General features: G+C 31.7%; 2 protein-coding genes across 4 annotated transcripts; both read right to left on the bottom strand.

Moving 5' to 3' along the window:
- Window positions 1-1,691, bottom strand: LOC143181638 (uncharacterized). Of its 2 annotated transcripts, XM_076382157.1 has the most exons (5): window positions 1,507-1,691; window positions 1,041-1,246; window positions 522-913; window positions 248-419; window positions 1-165 (listed from the first exon to the last, which is right to left on the bottom strand). In XM_076382157.1, the coding sequence occupies exons 1-5, from the start codon at window positions 1,637-1,639 to the stop codon at window positions 70-72; spliced, it is 999 nt and encodes a 332-aa protein (XP_076238272.1). In that variant the 5' UTR covers window positions 1,640-1,691; the 3' UTR covers window positions 1-69. The 2 variants fall into 2 exon arrangements, with proteins under 2 accessions (XP_076238272.1, XP_076238271.1); XM_076382156.1 differs by having other exon boundaries at window positions 248-913.
- A 4,400-nt stretch (window positions 1,692-6,091) lies between these two features.
- Window positions 6,092-12,079, bottom strand: LOC143181734 (uncharacterized). 2 transcript variants are annotated; one of them, XM_076382291.1, is made up of 6 exons: window positions 11,873-12,079; window positions 9,859-10,579; window positions 9,284-9,651; window positions 9,123-9,213; window positions 8,401-8,664; window positions 6,092-6,468 (listed from the first exon to the last, which is right to left on the bottom strand). In XM_076382291.1, the coding sequence occupies exons 2-3, from the start codon at window positions 10,238-10,240 to the stop codon at window positions 9,335-9,337; spliced, it is 699 nt and encodes a 232-aa protein (XP_076238406.1). In that variant the 5' UTR covers window positions 10,241-10,579; window positions 11,873-12,079; the 3' UTR covers window positions 6,092-6,468; window positions 8,401-8,664; window positions 9,123-9,213; window positions 9,284-9,334. The 2 variants fall into 2 exon arrangements, with proteins under 2 accessions (XP_076238406.1, XP_076238405.1); XM_076382290.1 differs by having other exon boundaries at window positions 9,284-10,579.
- Window positions 12,080-12,191: the final 112 nt, after the last annotated feature.

The raw sequence follows: 12,191 nt of genomic DNA, 5'->3' as shown, positions 1-12,191 counted from the left end.
TACATAATGTTTATATTTCAGGAAAACTGATCGTTACAATATCCTTTACAGATCCTATACAATAATATTTTAGAACTTAAAATTTAATGCATGAAACGTATTAAGGGCTTTTTCATTTAAATATGATAAGACACGGTTCATTGTATTTGCCTTCATTACTTTCATCTGTAAATAAAATAACCAAAATATTCCATAAGTACAAACATTAGGAATACACTTATACATATACAGAGTGTAATATATTTACTTTGTTTTCCATTATAGTAACTGTAGGTAAATTAATCCTATTTAATATACACAAACCCAGTTGCAAATTGGAAGTTTCTAGCATTTGAGCATATAAAATTTCACGAAATTTTTCTATATGATCCAAATCAAAGGAAATTTCATCACTCGCATCACTCTGATCCTCCATGATTCTAAAAGTTAATGTGAACGTACAATAAATGATTAAGTAATAGTGCTCCATATTTTGCATAAGTGCTAGTATGTATTTATAACTTTTTAACTTATAAACATACACTGTCAATATTTTTACTAAATCTATAATTTTAAATTGCACTGCTATTATATCTGTATCTGGGAAATCAGGTACTTTATACTCCATCCGAATCACATCTGTTTTTTTTGGATGTTTTCCCTGATTAGTTGGAGCAATTACAATTGGGATAAGCCAGAGTAAATCATCTTCTACAGCCGGTAATGCAGCTACCATGCAATCGAACATCCAACTTAACACAGTGTGAACACTTGTCATACAACTTTTTGTACCACGACATAACAAAAGAGGTAATCTTACACAATTTGGAATGGTTAAGTCATTTCGTGTAGTTCCCCAAGATAAAAAAATTCCTTTATAAATACATTTCTCTATTGTTTCTTCGTTAGCAATTTTTTTGGCATGAACTTCAATCTGTAATGAAAATTTCATTAAGAAATTACATTGCTCTGAATTGTTTAAAAAATGAATAGTTTGCAGGATAACTATATGAAATTTATTATTCTACACAATAGATTTTAATTCTTAATATTGATAAAACCTGCAAAGGTGGTGGATCTATTGGACTAGGTCTTGTTACATTTTCCTTAATAAAAAATTTAGCGTCATATGTTACATCTTCTTGAGTTAACATAACTGCAACTTCTTCTCTTAATCGCTTTGCATATTGTTTTAAATGTGTTTCATCCAGATAGAAATTAAATAATATAGATACTCCAAAAATGGTCCATGTCTGATGTAATAATTCTATGAAATAATTATAAATAAATATAATAATTATATGAAATATACTAAAGAATATATTTAAAATATTTCAATATTTATTTATCATGATTATTCTTATATAATTACAATTAAAATAAGCATCTTTAATGGTCATTTTTTTATTTCTATTATATTTTAGTGGTTATAATACAAAACAGTGAAATACTTTGCAAGGGTTGAAATTTATAGGGTGTTTGTAAAGTCACAATTTTTTATATAATATTAAAGCATAGCCAAATCACCTTTTAATATCTCAACAGATTCATTCTGTTCTGCAGACTCAGGACCAATATCTATATTAAATTGCTCTCTTATCATATTTCCTTCGAAAATTGCACGAGGTATTTGATTATTATGTAGTGATCTTGTTTCCATAGTGTTTTGCACTTCGTATCCATAAAATTGTAAAATAAACACTATGCTTGAAACTTTGATAACTGTTTACGAATTTGAAAACTGATTTCCTGGGTATAGTCACTCTATAGATGAGTTTCTTAAAACGACACAGACGCCCTCTACCAAGATGTAGTAGAGACTATATAACCAATGGCGGGCATTTCGAAACTTGTATTAATGCAATTTCTACTTCTATTATATTTGGAAATGAATATGAAAGCCGAATACAATTTATTTACAATTTCAGTTACTTATATATTTTTCCCTTCTCTCGTACTATACACTGCTTGTTTTATTAAATTACAATTTCATTTAATATGAATGCATTTTTGTAATTTATTACGTTACTTAAATCTTAAGTGTAAACAAAAATAGTTAAGCTACATTTATAATAAAATCAGTTGGATAATTTATTACATCTTCTTTGATAGTACAGGTAAAAATATGTTGCTTGACATAATGTTTAATATTAATTTTTACGTTATTTGGTGTTTTGCATACACATATTTATGAATAATACCAATTAATTAATATAGCGATATAAAACACAGAGGCATTCAAACTTTGAATTGTGGATTATAAACAAATTCACGGGACATGTACTCAACAGTGTGCAAGAAAGGAGAAAAGATTTTTTAGTACAAGCAACTACTTAATACTAAAACTTAATATTTCTTTATAAATTTTTGCTAACTAAACATTAACCAGTTTTCATGTACCATAGTATGTGTAAAATATGATCCAAAATAAGAGACACATGTTTTTGAATTTTTTAATATTTAGCTTTAAAATACTAATTTATTACACGTATGCATATTAATAATATTATTGTAAACATCACGTATATCACCATGGCCTACTGGTGAAAAGAATCATTTCGACCTGTCAAGCTATCAATTAATTAGCGATCGACAGCTCTCATGCACGTTTCTGACCTACGCTCGAACTTACATATTGTAATTACTGTAAATAAAGTCATTGTGCCCAACATATCCCTGCAATATGTCAGAACTGGAACTACGTAGGATCTGGGCAAACCGAGAACCGCGGACGCAAGGGACCCGTGATGCAAAGGTACGTCAACGACTTTATTGTATATCCTGTCGACAGGGTATTAGTGTCAGCGATGCAAGATTAATGCAATGAAGAAAGATCCACGTCAGAGGGGTACAAGGACCTTGAAAATGTACAATGTCAGAGCCTCGTTCAAAAGAATAGATGTTGTAGACCTATACCAAAAATTTAATGCCGAGAATCAATATCTGCTGGTGTGGTCGACTATTTCTCGGAATTGTCAGTAGTAATTCCAATGCCGAAACTGCAAACTGTTACAATCGCCAAGACTATTTTGACAAATGTAATCTGTCGATTTGGGGTATCTTTAGAGATTCATTCCGATCAAGACAGAAATTTTGAATCTGCCATATTTTAAGAATTGACGCAGCAGTTAGGAAACCAGAAGATTTGGACTACGCGGTTACATTCACAGTCCGATTGCGTGCTAGAACGCTACTGCAATACCTGGTCGTGTTCGTTTCAGAACCAACTGGTCTGAATGAATTTCGTTGTTCCTCTTAGCATACCGATCTTTTAAGCACAAGTCGATTCAAATGATGTCATGGATGGTGATGTACGGCTAGGACTTACGGCTACCAATTCATCTCTGGAGAAGGCTAGAAGAGGTAAACGACGATACGAAAACGGAACACATTTCCTGCATTAGAGAAAAAAGTGAAAGGTCCATTAATTTGTTCGACGCTGTCTGGAATTAAGCAGCTCAAAGATAAAAATTTGGAATTACAGTCATGTTCATGCAATTGACTTCGCCCCAGGAGAAAGTCTAATAATTCCAATCACGGACGAGGAAAGGAAAATGTCTGAAGCTGCATTGCGACTAGGAAGAACTGCTGAACGTAACAGATAAGTCGAAAGATATGATTTACCGTATTCAACATTCGCCAAAGAGCAAATATGAAATCATGAAATACGAGGGCAACGATGTTGATCCATTTCCTTAGCAAGAAAGTAATTTAAAGAAAAAAAGCCAAAGAAGAGAAGAAAGAATGTCGCAAGAATGATCAAGAGGAAAGAGGAAACCTAAGAAAAGCTAAAGTAGACATTTATTGAAACAAAGTTAAACAAAATAGATGACAATTTAGAATGTTTCTGAGAAAACAAATATGGAGGTCCGTTAGAGTCTGACACTTGTGAAAGGTGGAGATGAAGATCGTTGCGGATTTTATAGGTCTAGATGTCCTTTCTTAGTAAAACGTCCGGAGCTAGGTCTTCTACTTCGTGTGTGCTCCTAGCAGGACTCAGAGAAGAATGGACACTATTTCTGTAGAATGCTGAGCGCTTCCTTCTACTATTACGTTCGTTGGAAGTAGATGCAGGTTGAACAAACTCAAAAACAAAGATTTAAAATCTCTATAAGAAAGAAAACCAGAGACAAGATTTAAAGAAGAACGAAATTTGCTGAAATGTACGGGTCTGTTTTCGCCCAAGAAGATTGCAGAAAACGAGGTTTCTTCAAACAGAGATATTCGAAGCTTAAAAATGAAAAGAAAGAGCGAAAACCCAAAAACAGCAAATTCCCATAAGTTTTGGAATACCATCACCCTGCTCAAGTTTTTTGCGTGGTTTTTCCTTAAGATGCTGGGCAAATATTAAGGTAGTATGTATCTAAAGAGGTCACGTAGGTACGAGCTGTCTGTTTTCTTTTTTTCTGATAGGAAAACAAGGTGAGTCACCTAACATTTGCTCCTCAAATATTTTTGTTCTTTTCAAAGATACATCAAATGTCTGCAGATTATGAGTCACTACCTATTTGCATTCAGCTATTAGACTTTCTTGTAAAATTCGATTGAACCATATTTTCTGGAGAAACTCCAATTGTTTGCATACAATAAATAATAATGTTACGGATTTGGGGTGTTGTCGACTCCCCACACGCGCCGCGAGATCGCGTTTGTTGCGGTGTAATAATAAACGTTAACACTACTCAACTTAACTAGTTTATTTACAAAATAACCAAAAGCGCTTTATGTTTCGACTCGACGTTTTAACGTTTTCACGCTGACAGCTATCAGTTGACTCTGCTTGATCAATGCCCCAAGATGTCTTCCTCGACCGTCTTCTCATTCTTCGTTGCGAGCACAGCAAGCAATGCTCATGTACCTTGTGCTCGCAACAATAACTATTGATGGAAAATGATTTATAAACCATCTTGCTACATTTTCATCTATGTAAGGGTCACTGACAATGAACCTATCGTACTGTTTGCAATAGGTGTAAGACGTCGCGAGTATTCATTAACAATGTTATTATTTATACATTTCGTAAACAATAAATAACATGTATCATAACATAATGTCGAAAACATTATAAGAATGTGTTTTTCTTAAGGCCACCCGTTTCAGGGCCCAATTTCGCACAAAATTTAGTCTAACTAGGAATGCTATTGTGTTATTATGTTTATAATATAAAAATTCAAAATTCTATTTTATTCATATTTTGTTTTGGTTCAAAGTATTCGTATACAAATTTGTGAAACGATCGATCAATGTTAGTGAAAACAACGAAAATATACTATTTTTTAATATATTTTTTAAACAAATTGATACTTTCAAAAACTGTTTACATAGATGGATTCTGCTACACGCAATAATTTTCGAGATATTAAGCGAAATATGTTTTCCACTCCTAACTTTGGGGGTGGTTTTGACTTCCTTAACATGAATTAAAGCCGATAAAAAAATTCGTGTCGAGTATTTTTGGCTACTCTACAATCCTGCCAAGTTTCATCAAAATCGGAGATTTACACCTCGCAATGTTTCCTTGTAAGTGGGCAAGGGGTGCTCTAGTTCAGAGAAAATAGTACCAAATACGGGAATATCTTCGATCATGACGTATCATTAACAATAAATTCATAAATAAATGAAAAGTAAATATGAATAAATAAATAAATAAAAGTAAATATGAATAAATAAATAAAAGTAAATTCTGGTTACATATTCACCAAATTTCAATCAGTAAATTTTCACCCTTTTTCACATCACCTGCATAAAATATCCTTCAAAATCTATCAAGCATGAAATGTGACATTACCCGAACTGCATAGCAACTCCTTTCAAAGTGACGGCTGGCATTTAAAAAAGCATTTAAAAGGCACTTAAAAACTACAACCGAATATAAAGAACCATGTTTTTAAATTTTTAAATACAATATGGTTCAGATAATTTTAAGGTGTTTGTTTTGATATTAGGGACTCTCATTTTTTTCATTATCGCTTTTGATAAATTACAAAACCAATTTCTTGCTTATATACGCAATTCTTGCGCAAACCAGTTTATTCGTATTGTTAAACAAAACATACATATATGAAATAAAAACTACAGTATATATGGAATTGTATAAATAATACAAGTTCACTCAATTTTAGTATAATTTTATATATTCAACTTATTTAGTACACTGAAAGTAAAAAGTATAGTGATGCATATTTAACCCTCGCTGTACTGGTTCGAAACCGGAGTTATTTCTGATTCACAGTGGCGAATTATCAGTAACTTTCGCATAGTAGTAGAAGGGCTAATACATACTTTCTTTCAAATATTTCGAATGTGAAACAATATTTCTCAGATAAAACAACATAAATATAAAAAATATTCACTTTCTATTTTTCTATACATCTTCGTAAAAATCACTAGTATCGTGCCTTGATATACCAAAAATTAAATAAGTAAATTTTCACTGCCTATTCATCGATCAAAACCGGGCAGATATACGTGGAAATATGTATGGATATGCTAAAACAAACAAGAATGAATTAATGTACTAATAATAACCAAACACTGTAAAGGACATAACCAGATAAGGAGATCGAAAATGCCTCGATAACAAATTCGACTCACAATGATTTATTCGATTTCGATAGTGATAATAAAAATACAATTTCTGCCAAATTTCTACTTATATGACCAATCTCAACGTAAAGATATGGCGTAAAAATAGAACATCACGTTTTTGTCCAATTTCTCCTAATTACACGAAAAATTTGGATAAAAAATTAGAAGCACTTCAAATTTTGAAACACATATTAGAGAATTTTTTCGGATGTTTTGGTTAATAAGTCGTGAAAACTAAAAAACGCAAAAAGATACTGGAACTGCATTTACGTATATATTTTTACAGTAAACGCGTATACATATTGCTGTTACATACTTTCAATGTTTTCGAATTGCACTGTAGTTAAAAAAAATTAAAAATTACTTTATTGTTTTCTGTGTCTGAGTAACTTAGACGTCAAACTTTTGTACATTCTTTCGTAAATAAATGTTTTATGCAATTTTCGATGTTCTTACATTGAGTAGAACACCATAGGATATAATCTTCGGTTGTCACTCTGGATCAAAACGATCCATATCAATACTCAAAAAGAAAAAGTGTGGTACTCTTCTGCTGATAAATTTTATTATCCAAATAATTATACCACTTTTCTTATTCGAAAATTTCCCTTTTCCAATACATCAAATAAATATTTTCTTTCAAATGTGCACTAAAAAACTATTTTCTTTTTTCAAACTATACCACAATTTTAATAGTGTTACTCTAAATTGTTAACTACACTGATTATAACATGAAAAAGTTACAATTTTTTCATAAAACTGTTTACTGTCGGAACTTATATTCTTAACAATTTTTTTTACCGCACTGACACTCTTTATCTCTCTCTCTTATTTCATGGCTCCCGTGTAAGAAAGAGATGGAGAGTGTCGGTGTGACCAGATTCGTTTGAGCTGGGTATACTTACATATCATTTCATTTATTAATTTTGTATCATCGAAACATATTCTGCTGCAATATTGAAACTATGTTCCAATTTTTTTGGATCGAATATTACTGTTATTTTTTTAACAGCAGTTATTTCAAAATTGAAGCGGGTCACATTGCGAACACATTACTATCATGTCACGTAAAATCACGTTACATATTATAGCAAATTTGTTTCATATTATACCAACATAGTGTAACAATGTGACAACCATGTGCTGTAGAATAGGTGTGACAACTGATAGCTTAAAAAAGAAATATACAATCTGCAATGTATTTTAAATTTTACCGCAGTGTCGATGACACAGTGGTAAAGTACTTAGCTAAAGATAGGAACCCATTAGACTACTTTTTACATCAGTTATACATATTTTTTCAACATCCAATTATATGACAATGATCAACATTTGTTTAAGAAATTACTTACAAAATAAATAATTGTAAGGATTATAGTAAACATGGACATTTTATTTGTTTGATTCTATACTGTTCTATAGTATGTCTACAAAACAAAAATATCGGAAATCAAATAAAACACTTACTTGAGAAAAATGTATCAAAATGCAGTTTTAATACAGAGTCGAAACTTGGCAAAAAATGGATTTTATTATAAGCTATCGAATAGCTCGTTGTAAGTCGAATTTAGGTTAGAGACATTTTTAACCTTCTTATTAAACTATGCCTTTCAGTAATTTATTAATTGATGTAGCTACTTATTTTAAATATGTAATGTAAATGCTCAGTAACCAATCACGTCTCTGTAGTTGATTACTAATGTCAATTTTATTTAATTTTAAGCTTAAATACTAAAGTACCTAATTAAAAACGAAATATATTATATTTTATTTTTTTGTATCATAAACTAGCGTATTCAGCTACTGGGAGCCAATTCAAGATTTTTCACTTACTAAAACATTTGACCTTAAGTTTTCGGGTATTGGAACATTTATCATAAATGGTCCTAAAATTAAACACTGTAGAAAGCCCTTATTGTAGATTCATCAGTCTGGGCCACAGAAAGACACATGTATATTTGGAAATGTCCTAAAACAAACAAAAATAGATTTCTTTATTATTAATAAAAAACTAAACGCATTGTAAATTTAGCATTTGTGCATATGTAGTTACTTATCTTTAATGTGTAATGTGAATCCTTTCATTATAAAAGCATCCTATAATAAATAATTTAACAATAGCATAAATGAAAAACCTTATCAGTAATTAATAATTACATAGACTGTAAATTAACATACATATATGATAGTATATGTAAACTTATATACAGTGTGTACAAAAGATAGGTGGTCAAATTTTGGCATTGTATACTACCTAAGGATAAAAACATGTCATATAAATAAAAGATCTGGAAACTCTTTACTTCTGAGATGTTACATGAAATGGAATTCGATATACACCAAATCTTCTAAGTTTCTTTCAATAATCTATGATATGTTAATGCCAAGCAAAACACCAGTTATATCTTGAAAAGGAAAAGTTTCCAGACTTATGTTTTTTTTACATTCTTAGGAAGAGTAGAATACAATGTCAAAATTTCTGGGACACCCTGTATAAGCTACTGATCTTAATTTATGTTATATCACAATCTATGCACACATAATTGACAACTTACTTTTGATGGAGGATGAGTGGTATCCGTCAAAAATCTATATTCTGCGAGTAATCTCTGTCCTTCTTGAATCCTTTTCTACTCAAGAAATATTCTGAAATCAAACAATATAAATGAATTACTTTTTTAATAATTAATGAAACAATTTGTATATTTCTATTTACCTTTAGTAATGTAATAATATGTGTGTTGTTTGTATGCATATTTATATACACTTATTCATTTTCAGGTAAGAAATATGCTTTTAATGCTTTTAGCATAAGCTGTACATGATATGGTGCTTTTGTACTTAGCTCTTCTAGCTCACTAAATGCATGTCTTGCTCTTGCTTCATTTTCTTCTTCTTGATTTTCCTGTGCAGTTGCTCCTCCTTGTTCTTGACATTTCTCTTTTCCTGTTATCCATTGTTGTTCTTGTGTCTCTTCTACTTCTTTTTCTCCTTCTTCTTCTTCTTCTTCTTCTTCTACTCTAGGCTCTTCTTTAACCAAAACCACTTCCACCAAATCTTGTCTTTCTAGATGATCAAATGTACCTGAAAAGTCTTTGATATTTTCTCCAGAGTTTTTCACTGGTTCTTGCAAATTAGGTAATATGCTTTCATCTTCAGTCTTTTGGCTGTCCTCACGAATGTTTGAAATTTTTTTCTGTGTATTTTTTATACGCTCGTTAACACTGGTCGATTTTCTATTCACGTTCATCAAACATATATTGTATCTCTTCTTAAAATTATACAACCAACCTTTGCTTCCTTTAAATTTTGACGCTGCTGGCAACTCTCTATTTAATTCGGTAGTTTTTTGCATTAATTGCATGTCCGTTATTACTTCTCCACGTGCTTTCTTCTCTCTAAACCATGCATACAAACGCTCTTCAAGATCTTCATACGCTCCTTTCCTCATTCTTTGAGATTTTTTAAACCGATTTCCCTGATTCACAAATTGCCGAATGCTGAGTTCCGATTTTCGTATACGCCTGACGGTGATGGAATGGACATTATATTTAGCGGCTATAGCGTTCACAGATAATCCACTGTTCAAATCCTGCAAGACCTGCAATCTGTGTTCCATGGATAATGACGACTTCCTTGTTGCCATTTTGTTACTTCCGTTGAAATTCTCCATCTGAATGTATTTATTTAAAATACAATATTTTTTCACTCGTTCCTGTTCAGTCTATTGTTCCTTTTTTAGTTCATTATTTACTTTAATATTTTCTTCACTGTTCACTGTTCATAAATACATATTAACAATACTATAAGCGTTCTTGCAAGAACTTCCACAACAATGTCTGCAACGTCCGATGACTCGTGCAAGAATAGACGCGTTCTGGCGGGAAAGTTAATGCCCTTTCTGTGATGCCGCCATTATGGTGTCTGGGTTTTCCCCAGAAGGCTCTGAGCGTATATACACTGCTGATTAGTTGAATTTTAATCTAATCTTTGTTGGAATGTTCTAAGAGTCCTGAAAATTCGAAGTTTTTGACATTTAAAAACATGTATCCGTTAAATGCTCACGTCTTGTTGCGCTTACAATACAAATATGTATGGTGTTCTGGATATTCTTTAAACTATATTTACTATTATTCTTTAATATCTATTTTAAGTTAATACAACTTGTTGCAATTGCGCGTGCCATTCTGTGTTTCCCTATGTATACTATTACTATTAGATGATCCCAAAAGTAATGCTGCTTCTTTTTTTATACTTTAATTCGCAATATTAAGGATCCTTCAAAAAAGAGTCTCAAAAATTATCCGATAAATAGGAAATAGTGGTACATTGTAATTTTCGATAGAGCAGCAAGTAAAAATAACAATACACATTCTTTTTTTTACAAATAAAATGATTTCCAGAAGCATTATTTATGGAATGACCTAATGTAATTGTACAATTGTCATTTGTTTTATAGCGATTTCCGTTATCCGCCTCATTAACATTACAGGGTCTTAAACATGCGTAAAGGGTAATGAAGAATTAGTACATTTTTATACTATTATTTTTCCTAATTCAAGAAAACTTACAAAATCTAATCCATTCAATGAAAATTTTATTTTATAAATTTGCTTAATAAATATGCCAGTCTGGGGATGCAATTTCGAGTCCATATAATAAAGTCTTCTTATACAAAAACTTAATTTTTAATATAAAAAATTAATTTAAAACAGAAATGATATGATATCGAAGTTTTCGAAGAATTCTTTTATTTATAGAAGTTACCGTAAAATAGTGTAAATAGAAGCTATTGAAATAGTATAATTTTACATGTAACGGTAACACTTTCATTTAATTCTAGAGCAAACAAAGTGCCTATGTGCATCCCAGTCGCTTTCATTTTTTCTAAATCGCTCTTCTTTCTTTTTTATCCGTTCTGTCTTTCTCTCTCACACAGCTGCTCTTTTCTTCGACCGCCCTTTATTCTTATTCTTCATCACTCGTTCTCATTCTTTCTCACACACTATCCTTTTCTTCGACTGCCCTTCATTCTTTATCACTAGCTCTCACTCTCTCTCGCACGCTGTCGTTTACTTCGACTGCGCTTCATTTTTCAACTCTTGCTCTCACTCTTTCTCAGACATTATCCTTTTCTTTGATTGACTATCATTGCTCAAAAAGGAATGTAGAAGCAAGTAGAGGAGACAACGCTATCGCCTGAAGGAACAATGGGCTCGTACTCAAAAGAGGAGTTTGATTCCTACTCTGTTCGCGATATATGTTCCCGACCGGTCCCCAGCGACGACATATAACGAGAACTTACTGTACATGGATTCCCATTCACTACTGTTCATTGTCGTTTAATCGCCAAAATTAATTTTCATTTAATTCTAATTTCGAAGGTGATTTTCCTATACGAAATTACACAAGCTTGTTATTTAAATAGTATAAAACATATGACACTATGCATTTAAAAGTTGATCTGTAATACGTTAAACACCCGTGACCACGAGAACTCTTGCTGTGCAGAATTTTTCTGAACATGAGTGGAGGGAACTAATGGTCTTATGCGCCGAATCCTTATTACGCAAGTGTGATAGCTCTGCCAAGTTTCCTTGGCCAACCTGTAGATACGTATATAG

This window comes from Calliopsis andreniformis, chromosome 7 (assembly GCF_051401765.1).
Source record: "Calliopsis andreniformis isolate RMS-2024a chromosome 7, iyCalAndr_principal, whole genome shotgun sequence".
In the NCBI taxonomy this organism is placed as follows: Eukaryota; Metazoa; Arthropoda; class Insecta; order Hymenoptera; family Andrenidae; genus Calliopsis; species Calliopsis andreniformis.
This window is presented reverse-complemented; position numbering and strand designations above follow the sequence as displayed.